Here is a 25,777-nt window from a genome sequence, read left to right as displayed (position 1 = left end):
GGAGGGACCCTGCGTCCCTCTGGCCCAGGAGTTTCCGGCTCACGCGCCGTACGGAAGCGTGTTCGGCGCTGGGCTCACGCGCCGTACGGAAGTGTGCTCTGGCGCACCGGAAGCCGTTGGAAGAGAGCGATGGCGGGTTTGACTGTGAGAGACCCTGCGGTGGATCGTTCTCTACGTTCGGTGTTCGGTGAGAGGAATTCGGTGGAGCCAAGCATCGGGGAGGGACAGAAAAAGACAGGGATCGGCGAGGAATGCCCCCTGCACCTCACAGATCGCCGCGGGAGCTGGTGATGGGTCGGGCTTGCAGCTCGACCTGCTTATCCCAGGCGGCCAGCCTGGTGGACTCGTGGGCAAAGTGATGCTCCCCTTCCCCCGAGGTTTCGCAGCCTTTTCACGATGTGGCTGAGGAAGTTACACCAGCGTTCAGCTTATATGCGTTTCTCTTTTCATGAGCGTCAATTATTATCCAGAAGCGAGGGCTCATGGCAACCGTCCTGTACTACTTCTCACCCCCTGTCCCAAAATACAGGTTGTGTGCTGAGGGTATAGATCCTTGTGTCCACTTCCCGCCCTCTCATAAGGGCTTTCATCCTCTGCTTTTTCCCCGTTACATTTTAGTTCGTCGTTAGTGGTAGCGACTACCCGGCGTCTTAAGGTGGATTGTAAATAAATGAATGAATGAACGACTAAGACCTCAAGAAATTTTAAAGAGGGTGGAGTCTATTCTGAGTAACCTTTTCAGCCAAAATAAGTTGTTTATTTTAAAGTATGTGTGGTGATTTTAAAGCATCTTTTGAAAGGAACATGACAAAACAGTGCAGAATATATATATATATATTTTTTTACGGAAGTATAGTTGATTTACAACAATTTTTAAACATCCTCCAGTTCATTCATGGTCATTCTCCTTTGAGTGCGTGTATATGTAGAAATACGGACATATGAGCCGGCTTTAAAAATTATAATATTGACATTTTTATTAGTTATTGATAAGACTTAAACACCTTCAGGTAAATACTAATGCCTAAGTATTTATTTTCACCATAGTTAAGGAAAATCTAACACATGTCAGTTAAGTCTGAGAACTGATACTTAGGAGTGCCTACACCTTTTGTGTTTAGTCTAACTGGTTTATTTCTCTTGTAAATAAAGTCAGCAGACAGGATTGAAATCTTGTCTAAGGGAGTAGGGTGGAACCAGGATTGGAGGAACACTGTATTTGAACCAGTTGTTACATTTTCTTTTTTTTTAAACATCTTTATTGGAGTATAATTGCTTTACAATGGCGTTAGTTTCTGCTTTATAACAAAGTGAATCAGTTATACATATACATATGTTCCCATATCTCTTTCCTCTTGCGTCTCCCTCCCTCCCATCCTCCCTATCCCACCCCTCTAGGTGGTCACAAACCACCTAGCTGATGTCCCTGTGCTAAGTTGTTACATTTTCAGTGATATATGTATATACTTTCTCACTAAAGATCTAGGTTACAAACTCAGAGTTTTGATATGTTATCTGTTTTCTTCCTTAGTGGGGAACATTCCATATGAGGCTACTGAAGAGCAATTAAAGGACATCTTTTCTGAGGTTGGACCTGTTGTTAGTTTCAGGTGAGATCCTCTTACCACTTGGTGGAAGTTTCTTTAAAATCACCACAAATTTGGCCCTTAGTAATAATGGCAAGCCTTTTACTGGTGAGTTTTCACATGCATTCTTCTTGTTTGTTTGTAACAGCTTTATTGAGATGTAATTCACATACCATACAATTCACATTCATTTTTACTAAAAGATACATTTTTTTCACTTAAAAAGATGTGTAAAAAGTATTTCAGTGAGACAGAGTGATAAGGTTATTTGTCTTACGGTAGATCAAATTAGAACATGGCAATGTTAGTGGGAACCCTGTGTGTATGTAACATTTGTGCCTGACACTTGGTTCTGCTCTCCAGGTTGGTATATGATAGGGAGACAGGAAAGCCAAAAGGTTATGGCTTCTGTGAATACCAAGACCAGGAGACAGCACTTAGTGCCATGCGAAACCTAAATGGGCGCGAATTCAGTGGGAGAGCACTTCGAGTGGACAATGCTGCCAGCGAAAAGAACAAAGAAGAGCTGAAGAGTGAGTATAAACCCAAGCTGTGTGCAACATGAGTTAGTAAAGATGTAACAATGAAGATTTTCCACTTAATGATATGTTTTAGCATCTGCTGAAATGGTTATCAGCCACACAGCTTCTTTACCTGACCCACCTGAGGTACCTGTATTAGGGAAGTGTGTATCTTTGAGAAATAAGGTAAAGTTGACTTAAGTCCTTCCATTGCCAAGGAGTTGATTTCCAGTTGAAGATGAATTACAGGTTTACCAAGCCATTAGTTATGTTAACTATGTCTGTCATTAGTGTTTGCCACTCCTGTAATTAGGTTGCCAGATGTGTAACTGATGGGGATACCGAGGCATTTTCATGGCATTTTTCATGAGGTAATAGATCCAGAAATTCCATTTTGAAATTAGAATTTTTTTCTATTTGAAACTTTTGCTTCTGAAATGACTTGTGAAAGGAAATGGATATCCCTAGTCCCTAATTTATGTTAACATTGTTCACCTATACAATCCTGGTCTCAGCTTTCCTTTGAGAGTAGAAAATATACTTTGTCACTTTCCTCCACAGAAATAAAAGACTTGCAAGTCACTTATTTCTTTTCTTTTTTTTTTTTAATATTTATTTATTTATTTATTTATTTTTAGTCGCGTTGGGTCTTCGTTGCTGCGCATGGGCTTTCTCCAGTTGCATTGAGCGGGGGCTACTCTTCGTTCCAGTGCACAGGCTTCTCATTGTAGTGGCTTCTCTTGTTGTGGAGCACAGGCTTCAGGGGCACATGGGCTTCAGTAGTTGTGGCACACGGGCTTAGCTGCTCTGTGGCATGTGGGATCTTCCCAGACCAGGGATTGAACCCGTGTCTCGTGCATTGGCAGGCGGATTCTTAACCACTGCACCACCAGGGAAGTCCTGCAAGTCACTTATTTCTAAGCTCCAGAAAATTTAAAGTTATCAACAGGTCCTTACAGCAACCCTGGAAAGTAGATACTTGAAATGATTTAGCTCTTTAATTTGCCTCCTTAATGTTTTTGTACTTTCTTCCCAATCAGGCCTTGGCACTGGTGCCCCTGTCATTGAGTCACCTTATGGAGAGACCATCAGTCCTGAGGATGCCCCTGAGTCCATTAGCAAAGCAGTTGCCAGTCTTCCACCAGAGCAGATGTTTGAGCTGATGAAACAAATGAAGGTAAGAGGAGGCATTAGGTTATGGAAAATCATAGCATATCAACTCTTCAAGAAGTCATTGATGTTAATGGAAATTAACATTGAGTTAATGGAAATGATTTCCTGAGCTCAAATAGAAAGTGTGCCTGTTGACCAACATTTCTTGCACCTTCAGTATTCCATATGTGCACAGTGTATTGTATATTTCATACAAAGAGCTTTCCATTTTTTGTACACAAACACACCTACACAATCTGGCAGGGTTTCTGTGGCCCATAGATATCAAATGTAGATGTTAAAATGTGGCTTTTTTCCTAAATGGTGGTACTATGGTATTTGAAATGCCTCTTCCTACTCTTGCCTGCCGTGACCAAGATTTTGTGTGCTATGTAAAAAACTGATAATAGCTTTAAAAGCCTCTTGAATATTACATTTCTCAGATGGGAATAGCTCTAAATCACTGTCAATTTCTGAGTAATAAGTTTTGAACCGGATGATGAATCTGTTTTTCTTCACAGCTCTGTGTCCAGAATAGTCCTCAGGAAGCACGGAACATGTTGCTTCAGAACCCTCAACTGGCTTATGCTTTGCTACAAGCCCAGGTAGTGATGAGAATTGTGGATCCAGAAATTGCCTTGGTGAGTGCTTCTGGTTCTTTTATGGAAATGCTAGGGTAAACCTTGAGTGGGGTAGAAACAGACAGCTCATAGATTTGTCTTTTCACTTTTTAGAAAATTCTGCATCGCCAGACAAATATCCCAACACTGATTGCAGGCAACCCTCAGACAGTCCACAGCGCCGGACCTGGCTCAGGATCCAATGTGTCGATGAACCAGCAGAATCCTCAGGCCCCTCAGGCCCAGTCTTTGGTAGGACTTTATCCCTTAACATTTTTGAACTGCCTTGAAAATGTCATTTTCATTTTAGGAAGATATATTGGAAGAAGAATGGTGAGCAGCCAGAGATGATAATTTCAGTTTCCAGGCATAAAAGCAGTTAACAGGGTTGCAGAGTACATGACATCTGAATGAATACAGATTTAGTGCCAAGTTTGTAAAACAGAGATCCTTCCTTTATGCCCTTTTTTTATAAGTTGATTTTGTGTATATGTGCATGTGTGGCACTGTGGTTGGCACTTTGTTATTCCATATACATTATCTCATTTAATACTTATAGCGGTTGTATAAGGTCGGCACTCTTCTTATCTCCATTCTTACCGATGAAAAAATTAAAGCTTATTTTCCAAGTGTGACACAAAACCCTGAAGCCATGAATAATTGGTATATTTGAAAACTGAAAAATTTCTGAACAGAGAAAAAGAAATAAACACCAAAGACAAATGACAAATTGGGAAAAAGTATTTGCCACACACGTGATGGACAGCAGGCTGATTACCTAAGGGCCATTAGTCATATTCAAGAATGTTTATTGCCACATTTTAATAGTGAAAAATTGGAAACATCCTAAATGTACAGCAATGGAAGAATGGAGAAAATGTGGTATATTTATCCAATGAAATACTCTACAACAGTTAAATAAACTACATGTGTCACCGTGAATGACTTTCAAAAATGTAGTTTCATATAGCAGTTAAGATGAACTAGGATACATGGTATCAACACAGGTAACTCAAAAACATAATGCCATACAGAAGTGAAAATAAGTGAATGTGAAAATATTTCCAAAATACAGGATGTATGTGTCTGTACATATCCCAAGAACATGTTGAGTGAGTTGCAAAGAATATGTTTAGTATGTAATGGTTTACATAAAATTTCGAAACATCTATAAGAATTCTTAAGTGGTTGTCTAAAAAGGGGATACAGGATGCAATGGGGAAGACCATACAGGAGATTTCAATTATGTATGTGATTTGTTTCCTAAGCTGTGTGGTTATTTTATTCTCTATACAACTTATATGTCTGAAATTTTTCATATTAAAAAACACCTCCTATAAATTAGTAAGAAAATTACCAATAACCCAGTAGAAAACTATGCAATGGACATGAACAGTTCATAAGAATGGAAATACAAATATATGTTAAATGTATGACAAGTATTCAGCCTCAAAATAAGATAAATGTGAATGAAGTACAATAAGCTATCATTTTTCACCTGTTAGATGGGCAGAGGTAAACAATTTGGATGGCTCATACAAAAGTTATGGTGAGGGTCAGCAAACATCTTCTAAATGGCCAAATAGTAAATATTTTTTGGCTTTGCAGGTCGTGGAATTTGTCTTAACTACTCAGCTCTGCCATTGGAGTGTGAAATGAACCACAGGCAGTACATGAACAAATGTGCATGATTGTGTTCCAGTGAAACTATTTATGAAACGAAGCAGTGAGCCAGATTTGGCCCATGGGTCATAGTTTACTATCCCCTGCTCTGATTCAATAAATACTTTTTCAGAAATAGAAAGGAAATAAATTAAGGTCCAGAGAGGTTAACTGCTCCAAAAATAACAATCTAAGTGGCAAATCCAGGGTCTGAATCTGGTTCTGTCTGACATCATAACCTGTTTTCTCTTAACCACCTCACTATGCAGTTTCCTCTTTTCTATTCTAGGGTTTTGTTTGTGTTCTCTGAGAATATATGTGATTTAAAAAATATTTATATATATCTTAGTTTTTATTTTTCTATTCCGAGGGACTGCTCAGTTCTTTTGGGAATACACAAATGAAAACATAACATTCCCTTTTCTTCCGGAACTTTAATGTAGCATTAGAAAAATTTTACATCCCCCTCCCAACTAGAATTATTTCTGAGGACAGCTATGAGAAAAGATTGGTCAAAGAAAATTTTTCATCTTAAAAATGTAGACTTCCAGCAGTTGTTTTTTTTTTTTTAAAGTCCTCATTTCTTCTTGCGTTCAAGGCACTTTTATTTTAAACTTTTACTGCCAGGCCCTCGTCTCTAAGTCAACAAATAGGTGCTATATATGGCCTCACCACACAGATAAGACTTGTCAACCTCTGCTTTTATAATACGGTCTGTCGTAATTGTGTTCTGTGTAACCAGGCTCATTGCATGTATTGCAGCTTCTGTTCAAAGTGTGTTATAAATCTAATGCTGCATGAGACGTGCTGTCAGAAAAGGGTATTTGGTAGACTATTTGGGGGTGTCAATTTGAAGAGTTCTTTAAGGTCATAGACTTTGTGTGTTGAGTCTTCACAGAGGCATATACATACTCTGGTTTTTCTCTTGGTCAGAGTGGAATGCATGTCAATGGCGCACCTCCTCTGATGCAAGCTTCTCTACAGGCTGGAGTTGCAGCACCAGGGCAGATACCAGCCACTGTAACAGGACCTGGGCCTGGTTCCTTAGCTCCTGGAGGTACGTTTTCATTTAGAATTTTCACCATTTGGGTATTTTGCTAGAGTTTTGTTATAGCAAATGGCATAGTGTAGCCAAATTATTATGTGGCAACGAGATCTTGATATTAAATTAATGTATAGCTAGGCAGTATATATCCTAGGTGGAAGAAGTAGTTGATTTCTTATATACACATCCTATATGTCTGATTATGAGAGCAGAGGAAAGAACAGTAAATTGGAAAAGTACAGTAAAATTCCAAGTTAACAAGGGGAAAAATAGAATGAATGGAAACTAGACCAAGCCAGCAAATATAGAGAAAAGGAAATGACATTGTGAAGTAAGTAATAATAAACATAGAGTTAAGGTAGAAGGAATAAAATCTCATATAGTCATTATTCTGCTAAATGTGAATGGACTGAATTCTCCCACTAAAAGCCAGACTGTCAGATTAGGTTAAAAAGTACATGCAGGAAAAAAAACAGAAGCAAAATGCCTGCTTACATTTGTTATTATATGTAACAAACATAACATTGGATTTCATGAAATATAATTAGACCAAACAACAAAAGGAAAAAAGAATTCTAAAAACTAATATGTTCACTAAAATTGTGTATATAGGAATTAATATTACACTTGTAGCTTTTTGTCATTTAACAATCATAACTTAAAAAGTTATGGGTAAAATAGGTGATTCCTCATATAAAACACCAGTATGAACATATGATGTGTATCAGTATTTAAAGTTTTTTGCACAACAAACTCACTTGTTAATTTATCTAATCTGGGTTAGATTGACTACAACACAACTAATGGGCAATAATTTGGCCTTAAATTGTTCTGGTTTATAGAGAAACCAGTCTAAAGAGCTAAGTTGACAGGGAATGGGAGAAGGGATTTTCAAATAAATTTCAGCAAACTCACGATCTTCACTTATCCTATAGAGTTACCATTAAACTTAAATTATCTTTTATTGAAAGAAATAGATTCTGTGTTTTATACATTTTTTTGTGTTATAGGTACCTAGCTTACCTTAAAATATCACAAGTTGTAATGTGGTCCTACTACACACAACAAGTGTGCAACCCATGACATATGCAGCTCATTACATGAGTTGAAAAACACCCAAACTGGTCTATGCCCTGTTCAGTGAGACAAGTACATGTCATGCACTTGGCTGTCACAGCAATGTCAAGTTGCTATAAAAGTGTCTACTCTCCATTTCTGTAGTTAACAGTCACGAACTGTTAACATACAGTGTGGATCATTGTCATCTGTAGACCACACTTTGACAAAAAAATCTGTAGACAAAAAATAAGTAAGGATGTTGAGAAATAAAATAATGGAATCAATAAGCTTGATTTAATATAGAGAGTGAGCTTTATATCTTTTGATTGGAAAATATACTCCCCCCCATTAAAAAAATGACCATGTACTTAGCCATAAAATAAAAACAAATTTTAAAATGTAGAGATTTTACAGGCTGCATTCTCTGATTATAAGCCAATAAAGTTAGAAATAAATAATTAAAAGGTGACTGGAAAAAACCTTTACTTGTAAAGTTAAGGAACATATTCTTGGTAATCCTTGAATTAAAGAGGAAATAAAAAAATTTATAAATTATCTAAAAGACAACAAAAAGTAGTACACTTCATACAAAAAAGTGCAGGAAATAGTGAAAGCAGTACTTAAACGAAAATGAATACCCTCAAATGCCTTATTAAAGAATAAAGGAACTCTGCTAGTTCTAAAGTATTAGAAAAATAATTTTAAAAAAACCAAGGTACCAAGAAGAGGGAATTAATAAACACAAAAGTTGAAAGTAAGTGTAAAAGAAACTTAAATAATTGAATTTTCAAGTGATATTTTTTATGCGTTTGTAGCATTTATAGTTCTGAAGTTACTGAAACTTAAAACTTCACTACAATTTTTGAGATACCCTGTACGAAGCTCTTTGGCAGTTGATGAGAAGAGGGAACAAACTAGTAGAAAAGTAGGCAAAGAAAATGAGTGGGTACTTCATAGAAGAGCACATCATAGAAGAGCAAATCCAAATGGCAATAAAAACATTCATTTATATTCAGGGGATTTCAAATTAAATAACGAGATTTCACTTTACTTAAACCCGTCATACTAGCAAAAGTTTCAGAGATGACACTTAATATTCGTGGGGAGAGTGGTAGTATGCATTGCTGGTGGAAATGTGAACTTTTTTAAGCCTTTTAAGAAAGTAGTCTCACATTAAAAATTCATATACACTTTGACCCACCAATTCCACTTCTGGGAAGCTAGTCCATATAGATAAAAGTGCCATTATGTGATAGTGTGGTATGATAAATTACCCATATTGCCTTCTGCCATTGCTTTCCTCAGATTCTAAATTTTTGTATTGTTTTGATGAGTGGTCTGAATAAATCATAGAATGTTATGGCTAGAAGAGAGCTTTGAAATCATTTAGACCTCAAATGTTAGTGTGCATTAGCATCACCTGAAGGGCTTATTAAAACACAAATTGCTGGTCTCCACACCCAGAGTTTGCATTTCAGCAGGTCTGAGGTAGGGCTCTAAGCTTTGCAGTTCTGTCAAGTCTCTGGTCATGCTGACGCTAATGGTCTGGGGACCACATTCTGAGAAAACACTGTTTAAATAAACTCGTTCACTTTACAGATGAGGAAGCCTGAGGGTATGTTAATTTTATCAAATCAGTTGTTCAAAATGACAATTACTTAGTAGCATTGGTAGGGCTAGCACAGACTCAGGTTCTTAATTCATGGCTCTTTGGTACCTGGCATGTTAAATGGGATAAGAGAATGTGACATGTATTGTACTTGGATATTTTAGGTGAGTATTAATGAACTGCAAACAGTTCAGCTTGTCTTTTCTCCCCACTCACAGCATATATTGTTCCTTTGAGGAAAACAGAATTATTGCTACGTGGGAAGGACCAGACAAGGACTTATGGTACATGTTTAGTCTTTGTATAGCAATCATAGCCCTGCTGGTTAGAGCAGACATGTCATTCTCAACACTATTAGACCCAGTGGCTCCTTTTTGTAACATATCTTGCAGTGACCATTTACTATCCTGAAATGAAATGCACAGGTGACATAGCATACTTAACATGGCTTCCAAAAAATCAGTATAGTTACCCTAACTATAATATAAAGGAGAAGTAAAAGGAAATTAATTTATAGTACAAGAATATTATAAATACGCAAGTATTCAAGCACAGCTACACTAGAAAACAATAAATAGCAGTCAGATGCTTGCACCAATACTATAAGAGTAAAAGACAGACCCAGGTATGTTGTTTTGGCAATTCAGATACCACAAGGACTGTTGACATTGATGATGTGATTTTCTGAATGGTGAAAATGAAAACTCTTGGTAAAGTTCTTAACAAAACAAGATACAATACCCATAATTTACTCAGTAATTGCATTCTTGGAAAATTCAGTGTGTGTGTGTGTGTGTGTGTAAAAACTGGACAAAGAAGCGCTTTGTTTACAAATAAAACAGACAACTTTTAAGTTTAGATGACTGTAAAAAGGTTTTCATTTGTGTGAATGTTTATCAAGACGTTTGCAAGTTTTGCAAGACAGGGTAATCGTTGAGTTTGCAGAATTGTCTCATACGTTGCAGAACATCTAGTATCCCTGTTGGCTTCTCATAAAATGCCAGGCGTGCCCCCACAAATCTTTGTCACAACTGCAACAGTATACCCACCCATTTACAAAGTACGCTGGGAACAGTAGTGCCTCCTGTGGGAGGAGGTATGTGGGTAAGTGCCATTGTTCTGTATTACAGAACTCCCTGCCAAAGGTTTTTTTTTTTTTTTTTTTTTTTTGCGGTATGCGGGCCTCTCACTGTTGTGGCCTCTCCTGTTGTGGAGCACAGGCTCCGGACGCGCAGGCTCAGCGGCCATGGCTCATGGGCCCAGCCGCTCCGCGCCATGTGGGATCTTCCCGGACCAGGGCACGAATCCATGTCCCCTGCATCGGCAGGCGGACTCTCAACCACTGCGCCACCAGGGAAGCCCCCTGCCAAAGTTTTGGTAACCAGTGAGATTACGAATTCTTCTTTAACTCACTTTTCTGTCACCAACAGCTAAAGTACAGTAACAAACTCCATCTTCTGTATAACTGCATTGTTTAGTGGTACTTATGATCTTCCTGTATAGGTTTCTGCTTGTGGGGCAGAAAGAGGAAATTTGTTAACTCAGCCACTGTCCAAATTTTTTCCCCACTGTCCCAATTTGTTTTTCTTTCCTACCCTTTATCTTCTAGGAGGAATGCAGGCCCAGGTTGGAATGCCAGGAAGTGGACCAGTGTCCATGGAGCGGGGACAAGGTAAATAAATATTAATGTCCGATTAATGTGGACTAGACATGGAAATGTTCTATATCTGCACTATCTGATATGGCAGCCACTAACCACATGTGGCTATTCAAATATTAAATTAATTAAATTGAAATTAGGTAAAATGTAAAACTCAGTTCCTCATTCACAGTAGCCACATTCTGAGTGCTCAGTAGCCACATGTGGCTAGTGGATACCATACTGGATATTGCAGATATAGAACACTTCCATCATTGCAGAAATTTCTGTTGGGCAGCACTGTCTTGACTTCTATCTAGTGATTCAGAGCCCAGCTCTACAAGAATTGATGATGAAGCAAATGGATCCTTTGTTTCTATTTAATTTATGTCGCCTTTTCCTGATAGTTTAATGCCTCTACTTACATGTTCTCACTCCCTCTATGGAGATCTGAGTAAGGAATTTTAATTATGACCATGTAATATGTGACTGGGTATGTGGAAGACTAAATTTAAACCCCAGAGAAAACTGGGAGGGGGTCAAAGGTCTGTGAAGCCTGCTTGGTAAGTGTATGTTATACTGTGGCAGTAACACTGGATACCACAGTGGCAGCCGCTCCAAAATGTCCATGTTATTTCTCTATGTTACTGGAGTTTGAAGAAAAGAAAATGCAGTGATTCAGTTGAAACCAACATCAGGAAGAGAGAGAGTGAGAAAACAGAAGGAACTAACAATAAAACTGAGCGCATCCTATAGGCCATGCACTTTAATTTTCATAAACAACCTTGTGAGTTAGGTGGCAGCACCTCAGTTTTCAGGTGAAGAGCTGGAAGCTCAGAGTTTTGAGTTACTTCCTCAAGGGGACATGGTAAGTAAATACTGGTGTCTGAGTAACGTGGCCTGGGCTTGGTGCATTCGTCTTCTTTTCCAGCTAATAAGTGGCAGAGCTAAGATTCCAAAGTCTCTGACTCTGAAATCTGTCCTCTTTCTGTCAATCACACTGCTTCTGTTTCCTTCCAGTGTCTTCTGTTCTTATTCACTGTGTCCTTGTGATGAGAAATAACTGCTTTGGACAAGTGTAGTGAAGCTTAAGTTACTTCTCATTAGCATATGGTCTATAAGTAAAACCCATTAAAATTTTTTTTTAAGTAGGGAAGCTTAAGTTACTTCTCATTAGCATATGGTCTATAAGTAAAACCCATTAAAATTTTTTTTTAATTTATTTTTTTTGGCCACACCATGTGGCTTGCAGGATCTTAGTTCCTCAACCAGGGATTGAACCTGTGCCATGGCAATGAAAGTGCTGAGTCCTAACCACTGGACTGCCAGGGAATTCCCCAAAACCCATTTTTTTTTTAAAGCAAAATACTAAGATATAGGCCTATGCACTGTACTCCTTGTTTATGGTTTGTATACTGATATTGGTTGCTAAAGTGACAGAGCTAATAATCTTGTCAGGCAATTGACAATGGAACAAGCTCTTTGTCCAGACACCTCGTCTGAGCAGACCATGCTTTTATGCTGTTGTGCCCCACCCACCTCAGCTGCTATCAGTAGATCGTGTATGTGCCCCAAAGTATTTTTGCAGTAGTGAGAAGGAATTAGAAGTTCCAGTCATACCTCTACCTCTCCCCCAGCCATCAATAAATCAAACTTTGTTTAATACACACTTCCACAAGACATCTTCCTTAATACAGTTATCTTCACCTTTCTGGTCAAAAGTTAACAAAGGAAAATGACTTGAGTTTTGAAGGTATATCAAGGATGTCTTCATGAAGAGACAAAATGAGACTTTTCTTTTATACTTTTCCTTTAGTACCCAGCAGAGGAAGCAAGAATCTTTCATTTGTACCCAGTTTGTCATTCCTTTCCTGTAATCCATGCTTCTTTTACACATTTGTAATGTTGAAAAGAGACAATGAAATGTTTAAGAAGAGACTTCTTGCCTTCTGCCACCTTTGTTTAGTATTAGCACCCTTGTCATCTTATTAGTCTTTATTTGCTGATGTCATGATGTTTGTTTATCAAAAACTTACAGTGGCAGAGTACTTCTTGAGGAGTAATATTCTCTTTCTTTGTCTAAAGTTCATTCACTGCATTTCCCCATTTGATAGCAGAAATTTTTGTGCTTTAAATTATGACAAAAATAATACTGTGCCACTTCTGTTAATGGGCTTTTCCAGAATAAATCTTGCCTTCCAGATTCAGTGCAATTTCTTTCATTTTTTTGCTTATGAAAATATGTTTACCTTCTTTGCCTAACTGGAGTTTCAGAAGCATCCTTTTTATATTTTGTTTCTCTTTTTCATAGTATCATAAGATTTAAGGGGAATCCCAGTAGGAGAGGTGTAAATTGAAAGTGGCTGGTTATTCCTGCCCAAATAAAATCAGTGGCCCACAGGTTTTACCTTAGGAAGCAATCTCATCAAAGCAGAACAGTTTCAGATCCCAAAGAAGCTCATATAGTTTAGGAAGATTTTGTAGCCCAGGGCAAGCTAATGAACTCTTGGCTCTTTAACTTATATGTGTAAATCTCCAGTGTCTGTTTGCCTCTGCGTGTGTGTGCAAGCTATTTTAAGTGTCTGTTCTTTCTCCTTTTGAACTTACTGCTCACCTAGGAACCCTACAGCACTCGCCCGTGGGACCCACCGGGCCTGCATCAATTGAGCGAGTTCAAGGTACCCATTGTATCTGCGGATTTCCTTTTGCTTGTGGTGTTCAGGGTGGGACGTTGAGAGGTAAAGGGCTGCTTGGCAGTCATCCTCACGTTCGGAACCCAAAAGGGTAGTGTTGTGGGTTTTTTGTTTTTTCATTTTTTTCCTTTTGGGGCCACAAGCTTAAGATTGACCTCTTCACACAGTGCAGAGAACATGGACGATATGGGCAACTGTCTGAGGCTGTACCCCCTCCCTACTGGTGTCAGGAGGCTTGGATGGAATAGCAGTCTGTAAGGAGACAGCAGGTTCTTGCAGAGCCATGGCAGTGTTCACATATGCCAAGGCCCTACCTCTTTTGTGACTCTGGTCCTTGAACTAAGATTGATTATAAGCAAAACCAGGAGCCTAAGTTTCTTCAGGTTGCAGTGCTAGGCCTTGGCAGGTTGCTCCCCAGTTTGTTCTTTACATAATTCCATCCATACCTCTGACATGGAACAAATTCTGCCTATACCCTGCTTCTGTTCTTGAGCTGCAAGAGAAGTCTGTTGTGGTGAGGTTTCACCCACTCTAAGGGGTCTGAACTATGTTGTCAGTGGCATATAGAGTCATTTCTTCTTGCCTTACATGTCCTTCACAGCAGTACCTCCCCGTTTGTTTCCCTGTCAGTGCCGATGCAAGACCCCAGAGCAGCTATGCAGCGTGGGCCCTTGCCTGCCAACGTCCCAACTCCTCGAGGTCTGTTGGGAGATGCTCCAAATGACCCACGCGGAGGCACTTTACTTTCTGTAACTGGAGAGGTAGAGCCTAGGTAAGCACTGACACAGAAGGAAAAGATTGAAGTAATCAGAATTTCCCTTTGCTTTGAGAACAAAGTCTTTTCATACCAGTTGTGCCTGTTTGCTTACTTCAAAAGATAAATAAATATTCATGGCCCCTGTCCAAGATGAAGCACTTCCTGGGCAGAACTATGTAGTTGAGTATGTCATTTTGAACTAACCATTGCTACTCCATCCTCAGAAATTGGAAATTCTAGCACACATATCTAAACAGGAAAAAATTATATTGCTTATTGTTAGTAGTAATACTAACAATAGCAATAATAATAATAATTGGTATTAGTGGGGATTATGCCTCTCAATCTGCTCTGAGTACTTTACTGAGATCATCTCACTAAATCCACACAACAGCCCTGTGAGATTGATACTAATATCAGTCCCATGTTACAGATGAAGAAACTAAGGCTTAGAAAAGTTAAGCAAATGTGCCCAAGATCACACAGCTAATAAATGATAGAGCCTAGATTTGAACCCATACAGTAACCCATGTTCTTAAGCACCCTACTGTGTATTCATTATATATAATGAATATCCATTCATTCCTCCTTAATTTGAGTGCCCTGACCAAATACGAAATTCTAGGATACATGGATTTACATCTCAATAGCTTTTCTTTGACCTGTTTTGTGTTATTCTCTTAGCATTTGTAGACTGATGTTTGCATCAGCTCTTTATCTAATTTTACTGATCTTCTGGTTGACACTTTTTTCTTATTGTTTTGTTCTGTTTTAAAATATAACATTTTTTTCTCCATCTCTAGAGGTTACCTGGGACCACCTCATCAGGGTCCGCCCATGCACCATGTCCCTGGCCATGACAGCCGTGGCCCACCCCCACATGAGATGCGAGGAGGGCCATTAGCTGAGCCCAGACCTCTGATGGCAGAGCCAAGAGGACCCATGCTAGATCAGAGGGGTCCACCATTGGATGGCAGAGGTGAGTGGAAACCACGTCACAAGGCTGACTGGTAGTTGTGGGCTCATGATGAACGTGCTGTCTTAGGCTCCAATCTGGGATACAGAATGTTTATTTGATTGTTGGTTATTATTGCAGTAAAGGTGGGTAGCTACCCAGTGGTTTTCTTGCAACTTTTTATAGGTGGAAGAGATCCCCGAGGCATAGATGCACGAGGCATGGAGGCACGAGCCATGGAGGCAAGAGGATTAGATGCTAGAGGATTGGAAGCCCGTGCGATGGAGGCCCGTGCAATGGAGGCTCGTGCAATGGAGGCCCGTGCAATGGAGGCCCGTGCAATGGAAGTCAGAGGAATGGAGGCCAGAAGCATGGATACAAGAGGCCCAGTCCCAGGCCCTAGAGGCCCTATACCTAGTGGAATCCAGGGTCCCAGTCCAATTAACATGGGGACAGTTGGCCCCCAGGGATCCAGACAGGTATATGTAACTCTCACTTCTATGTGAAATCTTGATCTATTCAGGAATTGATTATTGAGGCTGATTATTACTGCTTTCTGATTTGGGTTATTTTCTCAGCTTTTTGGGGAAGATTAGAATCTCCCTTCCTTTAGTTTCTCTGTTCCTTAGGGTGGTGGTTTTCTGACTACCAGGATTATAGTCCAAAATTGTAACCTTGTCCCACAGTTTCGAATTCCATTCAGAGCAGAATCCCTGATTTTAGATTTAGTAGAATCTAGGCATGGATAATTTGAAAAATCTCCCCCAAGTGATTCTAATGTATAACCCTAAGAACCACTGCATTAGAGCATATGAAGAGCTATTAGTGGTCATTTAGCTGATCTTAGGTTTGCAGAAATCTATTTTAATTTACTTTCATCACATAGCCTAAAGTGAACAGTGGAGTTGAAAGGCAATTTACTAATGCTTGTCTTAAAAGCTGTGCAACTAAATTCTTATCTCTTCTTTCTCTTTATTTGGCTTTCTCCAGCTATGTGTAATGGTGGTCTATGATTGTCTATGTGTTCTTATCTCCATCCTTTTTACCCTCCAGTTGGTTATGGGGAGGTAGTACATGTGTATCTTCCCTCTGAGTTTGTTTTGTTTTGTTTTGTTTTTTGGCTAACACCTTCGTTTCACTCTAGCCCTTCCACCTTCATTTTTCCTCAATGTGACTTCCTCATTCCTCTATGTACTTCTTTATCTCTTCTCTCTTCCATATGCTTCTGTGCCTTACTCCCCCTTGTGTGTATGTGTGTATGCACAAGAGAGAACTGTATTGTCAGAGGTGGAATGGAACATGTCAGTCACCCAGTTCTCTCATTTTATAGGTTTGGAAACTGAGACCCAAGAATTCAGGTGGCTTATCCAAATTCACACAACTAAAAAGTGGCAGAGCAAGGAATGGAACCCACTATTTTTTCCGCTATGCTACTCTGTCTTGTTATCTGCACGTTGTATATGTGTGTCTATCCCTCCTCTCTAATATGAAATATGAATATGTTGTTTTCTGGTATGTGTAGAAAAAAACTTTTCTATTTTTCAAGTTTCACTTAAAAAAAACTTTTAAAAAAATGTGTTCGTGGGCTTTGATTTTTATCATACCCTCTATGGTCAGTAGCCTCATAATAAAAATGGGTTTTATGCTTTCAGTCAGTCGTTCAACAAATATTTATTGAGCACCTACTATATACCAGGCAGAGCTATAGGTACTGGGGATATAGCAGTGTGAACAAAACGAAGTCCTGCCCCCATGGAGCTTATATTCTAGTGGGGAGATAAATGACAAATAACTACATGATGTCCTTATATAGTTCTGTCAATAATTCTTTGGAGAAAGATGTCAAAATAATGGTTGGAAGACCATTTATCAATAATTTCTTGCTCCTTTATCTGCTAGTACTCGAACTCGTTACTCTAATATTACGTTTATTATAGTTTTCATTAGTAGATTCTATAAAGCCAATTAGATCTGAGGTAGAGAAAATAAAAACTTTATCTTCAAACTTTAAAAAAATTACTATGTTTACTTATAAATAAATATATAAAATACATTCACTCATGTACAAAAGATATACAGTAAGAACCTCACTTCCTCCTCGTACCTGTCTCCCTTGTGACCCCCATCTCCTATAGATAATCACTTTTATTATAATGTATCTTTCTAGCAAATAAGAATATACTTATTTTTGCAAATATGAATATATATGTATTCTTACTTTTTCCTCCTTTCACTGTTCTGCACCTTGTTTTTTAACCTAACAATATGTCCTTAACTCATAATTTTAAATCAAATTTTAAAATTAACTTCAGTCCACCTAGTTGGAAACTTGTTGGTAAAAGGCTTATTATTACTAGGGTGATTATATAACTTACTATCCACAAACAGGGACACATTTGAGAGTGCTATTAGTAATTACTGTGGGGCAGAAGCTTAAACTGGGACTGTCTTAGCAAACCTGGTTATGTGGTCAGCTGTATTATTACTTGAGAGCCTAGAACAGGCTCTTCTGGAAACTTTAAATGGCCATTATTAAATGGTTAGATCACATTACAGTACCTCAAATTAGTATTGACTGAAGCTTCAAAAAGGTTACTCATAGAATTTTCAGGTCTGTAACAGCTCATTAAGGTTCAGACTGGTCTCCAGATTCAGTATTGATAAAGAACAGAAAGTGATAATTTCTAGCAATCTGTACAAAGCTGTACTAATGCTTCATGTCTCTGGTGTCTTTGGGAAATTAGTTAATGCATCCAAATGAATGTTCCAGATAACAGAATTATTCAACCAAGTTTTTAAACTATTTTAATGAAAAATCATTTATAAAGTATACTATGCTTCCTTCTCTTCTTAAACAGGGTACAAAAAATTATTTTGATCATTTTTGATTACTCAAGGTCATCATTAAATGTACCCATTATTGTATAGGCTATAATAGAAAGCATAGCATCTCCTGTTTTGGTTTCTGGTATCCTTCACTGTCAGGTTGTCACCTGGCTCTTCACATTGCTGTCATGATATCTGCTCCTAATGGTTCATCCACATTTCTTTCATGCTTTGCTGCTTCTCATCTGCTGGGGAAGCAGGTAACATGTTTGTTAACAATTTGTATTTAATAAGAGTACCACCTAAGCTCTGGGTAAATGCCTGAGTGTGAACATAAATCCAGCATAGGGACCTTTTAACAGTTATTCTAGGTGCTCTGAGGCCTTTTCCTTGGGTTCTGGTTGTCTTCCAAAACATTGAACCCATCGAAGATCTTAAGTACCAGTAAGCATGATATAACTGCACTTTGCTAACTCAGGTCAGTCGTGTTTCTTGGTCTGTATTTAACAGAAAGCAACTGCTGCATATTCTCTAAGGAAAGTTATAAAAAGCAAATGTTGGGCTAATAGTAGTCCCTTCCCTGGAGGCCTTCCCATCTCCTTTCTGCCTCTGCCATTATGATCATCTCTGCCTTACTTGTGGGATAGGGCCTGTGTCTGATTGAACTAGAGGTAGGTGGTATCCCTGTGAATGTAGCTTCCCCAGTGGACCAGCATACATTATTCTAGAATCTGTCGGCTTTCATTTCTGTTTCCACTGAGTGCTAGTTTCTAGAATGCCCTCAGTTTCCCCTGTGCTTATGTGGCTGAATTTTGCTTGATTTGATGGTATCCACTTGTGCCGTGTGATACTTGTTGATGATGCTGGAGATGTTGTAAGAAATTTGTCAACTTTCTAGTTGATCTCTGGCTAAACCCTGCTTTCTGCTGATGCTAACAGTAGGAAATGATATTCAGTCATTAATTTGCTTTTTTAACTCATATCCACAATCAGATATTTTTTCACATTGCTGTTATTACTGGCTTCTGGTTACCTAAATGAGAAGTACCGAAAATCTCTCTTCATCTCTCTCTGTGCACATAGGTCCCAGTCATGCAGGGAGCGGGCATGCAAGGAGCAAGCATTCAGGGTGGAGGCCAGCCTGGTGGCTTTAGTCCTGGCCAGAACCAAGTCACTCCACAGGACCATGAGAAGGTAAGTAATGCTGTCCAGCTGCCTCCATATGCACGAGTCTTTTGGAGTCCTCTTTTCACAGTCACCATGTGGAGGTCCTGGGTCTTCAGAGTCCCTTTGAAAGTGATGTTTTTACTCTTAGAACTCTTTATGATCTTATCACCTGAAAATCTGTGGGCTTGGTCCTAAAATCCTTAAATGGATGTATGTGAATGGCAGCTTATCTTACATTTCAGCTCATCTGCCAGTAGATTTTTTGTGTGCAGGCCTGATTGACCTGGAAATCCAAATCCCTTTCTTCCTCCCTTTTTTACCTTATCCCTAAAAACAATAGCAGATTCCCCATGAGCATATCTTTCTGTTTCTATATTTGACCATTGCAGGGAGTTCATATCTGATGGAAAGGCTAAAACTTGTGAAAAGGAGAAACTTTTTTTTTTAATTTATTTTATTTTTGGCTGCATCGGGACTTTGTTGCCGTGCGTGAGCTTTCTCTAGTTGCACGAGCGAGGGCTACTCTTTGTTGTGGTGCACGGGTTTCTCATAGCAGTGGCTTCTCTTGTTGTAGAGCACGGGCTCTAGCCGCGTGGGCTTCAGTAGTTGTGGCATGCAGGCTCAGTAGTTGTGGCTCGCGGTCTCTAGAGCACAGGCTCAGTAGTTGTGGCACATGGGCTTAGTTGCTCTGCAGTATGTGGGATCTTCCTGGACCACGGCTCGAACCCATGGTGCCTGCATTGGCAGGCGGATTCTTAACCACTGCACCACCAGGGAAGTCCCAGGAGAAACTTTGAAAGCAGGATTAAAAATTGTAGACTTCCCAGGGCTCACAGGTGTCACCTTAGTCTGTAAGAATTTGGGGTTCATGAAGGTGTCTGTTTTGAGTCTTCTGATCTTAGGCATTGTACTTGTGTTTTTCATTGTGCCTTTTCTCACCAGCTGGTTTTGGTTTTTTCTCTGGTTTGGTTTGATTTTTTATTTTTGGCCTGCTGTTTTTTGTGTGTGAACTATCCTTCCTCTGTCCTTCCTTTTTGGACAGAAGCTGGTGATGTTTTTTTAGCTGCCATCATTAAAACTCACTACCTTTTTTTCCTCTGCACAGGCTGCTTTGATCATGCAGGTTCTTCAACTAACTGCAGACCAGATCGCCATGCTGCCTCCTGAGCAGAGGCAGAGTATCCTGATCTTAAAGGAACAAATACAGAAATCTACTGGAGCGCCTTAAAAGGTGAGCAGACTTACCCTGCCTGAGTCAGACAAGCTCCTCGTGCTTTTGGGATATATACTTTCAAGCTTAACCAACAAGACTCTCCAAGGCCTGCACTCCTCTTGGCTAGACCCTTCACCCTTCAGTAGCTCAGTCCCTATCATGACAGGGGAAGGCAATAGGCATTTGTTCAGTTATTGAATGGATTGTAATCTAATTTAACTTTTCTTTCCTAATGACAAAAGTGACATATGATCAATTTAACCAAATTAATCAAATACAGAAATGTAGAAAGTTCAGGGTAAAATCTCTGCCCTCTCAATCTCATTCCCTAGGTATAATATAATTTGATATAGTTTGATCATATATTCCTCCAGAATCAGTTGTTATTTTATTCCAAAATAAAATAACATAAATAAAATAAAATATTTCCCCATCAAAATGAAGAAAATATAAACCACTTCAATAAAACGTATAAGCATTCAGTTTCCAGTATTTATTTTACATTGAATACTTTGAGGTTAAACTATTACAGCACATAATTTAAGGTAGTGAATGTCCACCATCGCCATCAGTCCCTGTACATTTTAGAGGTTGCTGTACACTGCTGCCCTTATTTTTCTTGCTCATCAGTCAGGTAAAAAGGAACATAGTCATGTGACCTAACTTGATTACATGTATTGGCGTTTCTTTTTAAAACAATTTTCCCCAACATCTTGTATTTCATAAATAATTCTGCTTTCTAAGAACAGTTTAAAATGTACATTGTCCCAATATCAGTTGGAATATCACATTTTGAATTTCTGCTTTTTGTTCCATCTTTATTATAATTTCCATCCATGTATTATATGACAGTGAACTCATTTACACTAACTAGCAGTCTGTACTAAATATATTGTATTTTAATCCATATTTGTAATGTTGTTAAAACATCCAAACTGGAAATGTGCATTATATCTATATCTAGACTTTAAATGACTGAACTTTAATGGGAAGCTGTCGTAGATGGATGGAGTAGACTTTCAGTATGACCAGCACTTTTAGTCCAGATACCCAAGGCATTCTATTTTCTTCAGTAAAAGTATAGACTATTATAGACCTGTAAAAGTATAGACCTGTTATATTCAGAGGAATAGATATATTAAAAAAATGATTCCTCTCTTTTACTTTTTCTAATTTATTTATGCCAGAGAAGGCATTCCCTACAATGTGAGGAAATTATGTTTTGGGATAGTAGAGGTAAAAATGTTTCTGAAAGTACTTTCATTGTGTATTCTTGCTTGTAAGATATCTCATTTTAAAGCCTTGCACATAAACCACAGGGCAAGGTTTTTTGTTTTAACTTTTATTTTGAAATAATTAAAAATTCACAGGAAGTTGGGAAAGTACTACAAAGAGCCTCGTGTACCCTTCCCTAGCTTCCCGCAATGATAACATCTTGGGAAGCTGTTGTACACATACGTTTTTGGTTTGTAGTGCAAAAGGAAGAAATTGACTTTGGTACCTTACCATTAACTGGACTACAGACCTTATTCACCTTTTACCATTTTTACTAAACCTGCATTAATGTGTGTGTGTGTGTGTGTATGCACACGTAGTTCTGTGTATGTAGTTCTATGCAGGGAAGGTTTTAATGTGTATTTGCTGGTATTTTTGCATACTGTAGCCGAGATGTTGGCTCTCCCTCCGTCCTATACCTTACTCATTGTGATCCAGCTCTGCTGTCACTGACAGGCTTATGTACCACTACCATCAGGTCAGTGGTTCTCAACCAGAGGCAGTTTTGCCCCCTACACGACATTTGGAAATGTCTGGAGACATTTTTGGCTATCACAGCTTTAGGGGGTATGGTGTGCTACTGGCTTTCAGTGGGTGGAGACCCAAGATACTGCTAAACATCCTGTAATGCACAGGACATCCCCCAATAACAAAGAGTTCTCTGGCCCTAAATGTCAGTAGTGTTGAGGTTGAGAAACTCTGCTGTAAGGGATGATTACTTTGGGGAAGCAAGAGGCAGATACCTTAGGGATCTTTCCCTGGTGATTTGCTCATATGTGTAGCCTCCCTCCCCCACCTTTAAATTTTTTTTCCTGATGTTTGGGAACGAGAATTTTGTCTCCACTTCTGATGGCTTTCTCCCAACTTTTCCTTACAGGTTTTCAAATCTACCTGGCGACAAATCTGGAAATTAATTCCGTAACTTTGTTGAAATGTTGCAAGAAGAAGAATTCTGCATCCTAACCCTTGAATGACTCAAATTGGTGCCAGGTGGAGGACTCCCATCACCTTCTCTCAGAACAAAATCAGTTCATTCTGTTGTCTTAGTTTGTATGTTTTCTGTGACTTGAAATAAACTTTGAACACAATTTTAGTATACTGCAAATTGATATACATGACCTTTTTGCTTTTAAAAAGCTGAACACCAAGGGTGAAACCTTACATGTGTTTTCTACCCTTACTGCAGTATTGTACTTTAATATTATGTTGCCATAGCTCTGTTTTTCCTTTTAAGTTAACCATTTATTCTTCTTGATGATATTTGAGAATTTCTCAGAAACAGTGTTTTCTGGAACTTAGTTTCTGCTTAGTTTGCTTCCAACAGGAATAATATTTGCCCTTTGAGAGCTTGCTAGAACTTCTGAGTCTACTGGGAGACAATAGCATGTGCTTAGAGCTGTAAAATGGTCAGAAGGCCAACAATGCAAAGAGCCTACCTAGGAGAGCAGTGTATTTAGTTTAGAAAAATCCAAATATCAAAATGTACTTTTTGGTCAGTACCAAGTCTATTCACATGCATAGTTCAGAGTTAAGACAAAGATGATGTATGATCACTGGTTTGAGTGTGTCAACAACACAAGAGACTGTTGACATTTTCTTGTCTGTTTTAAAACTCTTAAGTCTGGGTAGTCAACCTTAAAAGTTAAGAAAGCCACTAATTTTTCACATGTTCAAGGTGAAATAAACACTGAACAGAAATCAAACAAACAAAATACATTTCATCCTGCCTTCTAAGTAATTACTAACCTACAGCCCTACCCAGTGACCAAATTTATTCTGGGAAACTAAAACATAGAAACTCTAAAACTTTTACATTTTTCTCATTTATTTTAAGAGGACCAAATGTAGAGCATAAGCTGTCAGATTGCCCATTAGGCCTGCCCCTGCCTGCTTCCTTTCAAATAGGTGTGAACATAATCAGTGCCACTGGCTCTAACCTATTGCTCTTCCAGCCTAGTATTCTCTCTCATAGTGGCATTAAGGAGAAACATGATTTCTCTCCATCAGGCCAACCTCAAGAGGTTAAGAGGTGCCTTAATAAGTAGTAAAGTTCCACTGGAACTACTCCTGAGCCTATTTATGTTCACAGAGTCCTAGCCTCTGGGTTAGGATTATGGTCAAGTGAATTAAAAGCCTGCCATAGGCTTAGAGAATGTAATAGCATATTGCTTACCTGTGAAGCAAAAGAATGCAAAGATGATCAACTTTATGAGAGACATTAAAATTGAGGGATTTTCTACTCTGATATGTAAACATTTACTGCAACAAAAATTTGCTGAATAAGATACCTGATATTACAACCTAGGAAGAAAATTTTCCTCAAAACAGCCGAGGAGCTTTCTAGGTATCTTGCTCATCCCCAGTTCAGGCTTAGATGTTGATTATGTGTAGGATTTATTATCATTACCTTTTTCTGCCTACTTCCATGAACATTCTAGGCCTTGATATGTTGATTTTAGCAGCAGTCATGTCTTGAAGTGACATTAAGACCAAGAGTATAGCCTTTCTCCTTAGGAACTCATTATAAGTTTCAAGAACACTAAGATTCCAAATCAAACTCACTGAAGATCAAATTATAATTTGGTCAGCAGTTGTCTAGTAGGAGCCATATCATCAAGGTTCCATTGTGCATGTTCCTAAAGCCTTATTAAATTTAAATTAGCTGAAATCTGGGAAATTGGTAACAGCAGGGGTATCCCAATCTATTCCCATGGAAACATCCATTAGTATTTTTTCCTGATGTCCAGTTAATAAATGAAACACAATTAGCTACCATGAGTTCATGACCTACCTTTATTTTCTTCAAACTAGTGACGGAAAAGATTGGTTTTACTAATCTTTCAAGTCATGTAGGTTTCTGGATAGTTAGAAACAATCATTTATTCATTTTTGCTCACTTAATGGTAGAGAAATAGGTGCCATAATGTTGATTCAGTAAAAACATTCTTGTAAATCCAGTGATTTGAATTGTCTTTGGGCACAATGAAATGTGGATTATTTTTCCTCTTTTAAGGGCCCCGATCTTCTTTCCTTCTACTGTTTCACTGTGACTACTGACATCCCAGAGCCAGGTGAATGGAAGAAATAAAAAGCATTTCAATAGGAGAAAGAAAAGGCATTTTGCTGATGTCATTAGGTGAATGATTCCTTAATGAATAGGTATGTATGAGCCAAAAAATGTGTTGTCAAAATTTTAAATTATCTTTTTTTAAGACTAGACAATAAACCCCCTTGATAAAAATGGCAATAAAGAATCCTTGTTGACTAAATAAGCATCTCAAGATGGAGTTCAAGTTTTCACAATTATTTCCAACAGAACAATGCAAGCTAATGACAACATAACTGACTTTCAATTATAATACAATTTCAATTATGATTAGCATACTTCCAAGATTTTCTTTCCCAAATGGAGAGCCTAGGTAAAGTAACAAGATTTATTCATTAAGCAAAGAAGAAAATCCTTCATTTTTTGACAAGCAAAAATAAGTAAAGCATAAATTGCTGTTCACACTGGATAAGACCATGTTTAACAGAATGTACATAGTGTTATATAAGTATTGGGTTCTTGGTAATTCTATGTTCGTTGTTTTACTATTTATGCTTATTATTATGTTTTGTCATTAATTCTTTAATAAATTTTTATTTAAAAAAATCACCCTACTTAGAAATCTTCTTTGTGGGTGGGAGGGAGAGGAGAATGTGACCCAGAGTCCAGGAGGCAGTAACAGTTGGAATCAACAAAATCACTTGGGGTTAAATTGTGTAACTGTCAACCACATCTCCTATCAAGCCTTGCTTTAATCGTGGCATTCCAGAAGGATTTACAGTTGTTTTCCCGAGAAAGGATCCATGGGCTTTGCAATTATTGTGACTTCTGAAGTTCTTAGGCCCATGAAGCTCAGTGATGACGAAGTTGAGGCCAATCAAAAAAGAATACCAGGGGGCTTCCCTGGTGGCGCAGTGCTTGAGAGTCCGCCTGCCGATGCAGGAGACGCGGG

General features: G+C 38.6%; 1 protein-coding gene across 2 annotated transcripts; it reads left to right on the top strand.

Annotated features, from left to right (window-relative positions):
• The first annotated feature begins 77 nt into the window (after nucleotides 1–77).
• CSTF2 (cleavage stimulation factor subunit 2) lies at nucleotides 78–22,884 on the top strand. 2 transcript variants are annotated; one of them, XM_007467960.1, is made up of 15 exons: nucleotides 114–187; nucleotides 1,532–1,610; nucleotides 1,950–2,119; nucleotides 3,148–3,284; nucleotides 3,781–3,900; nucleotides 3,994–4,131; nucleotides 6,475–6,598; nucleotides 10,864–10,926; nucleotides 13,512–13,571; nucleotides 14,217–14,358; nucleotides 15,147–15,322; nucleotides 15,485–15,777; nucleotides 19,208–19,318; nucleotides 20,397–20,522; nucleotides 22,657–22,884. In XM_007467960.1, exons 1-14 carry the CDS (start codon nucleotides 130–132, stop codon nucleotides 20,517–20,519), a joined length of 1,794 nt encoding a protein of 597 aa, XP_007468022.1. In that variant the 5' UTR covers nucleotides 114–129; the 3' UTR covers nucleotides 20,520–20,522; nucleotides 22,657–22,884. The 2 variants fall into 2 exon arrangements, with proteins under 2 accessions (XP_007468023.1, XP_007468022.1); XM_007467961.1 differs by lacking the exon at nucleotides 13,512–13,571 and having other exon boundaries at nucleotides 78–187.
• Nucleotides 22,885–25,777: the final 2,893 nt, after the last annotated feature.

This window comes from Lipotes vexillifer, unplaced genomic scaffold, assembly GCF_000442215.2.
Source record: "Lipotes vexillifer unplaced genomic scaffold, Lipotes_vexillifer_v1.1 scaffold152, whole genome shotgun sequence".
Taxonomy (NCBI): Eukaryota; Metazoa; Chordata; class Mammalia; order Artiodactyla; family Lipotidae; genus Lipotes; species Lipotes vexillifer.
Note: the sequence above shows the minus strand (reverse complement) of the source record. Positions and strands in the feature narration are given on the sequence as shown.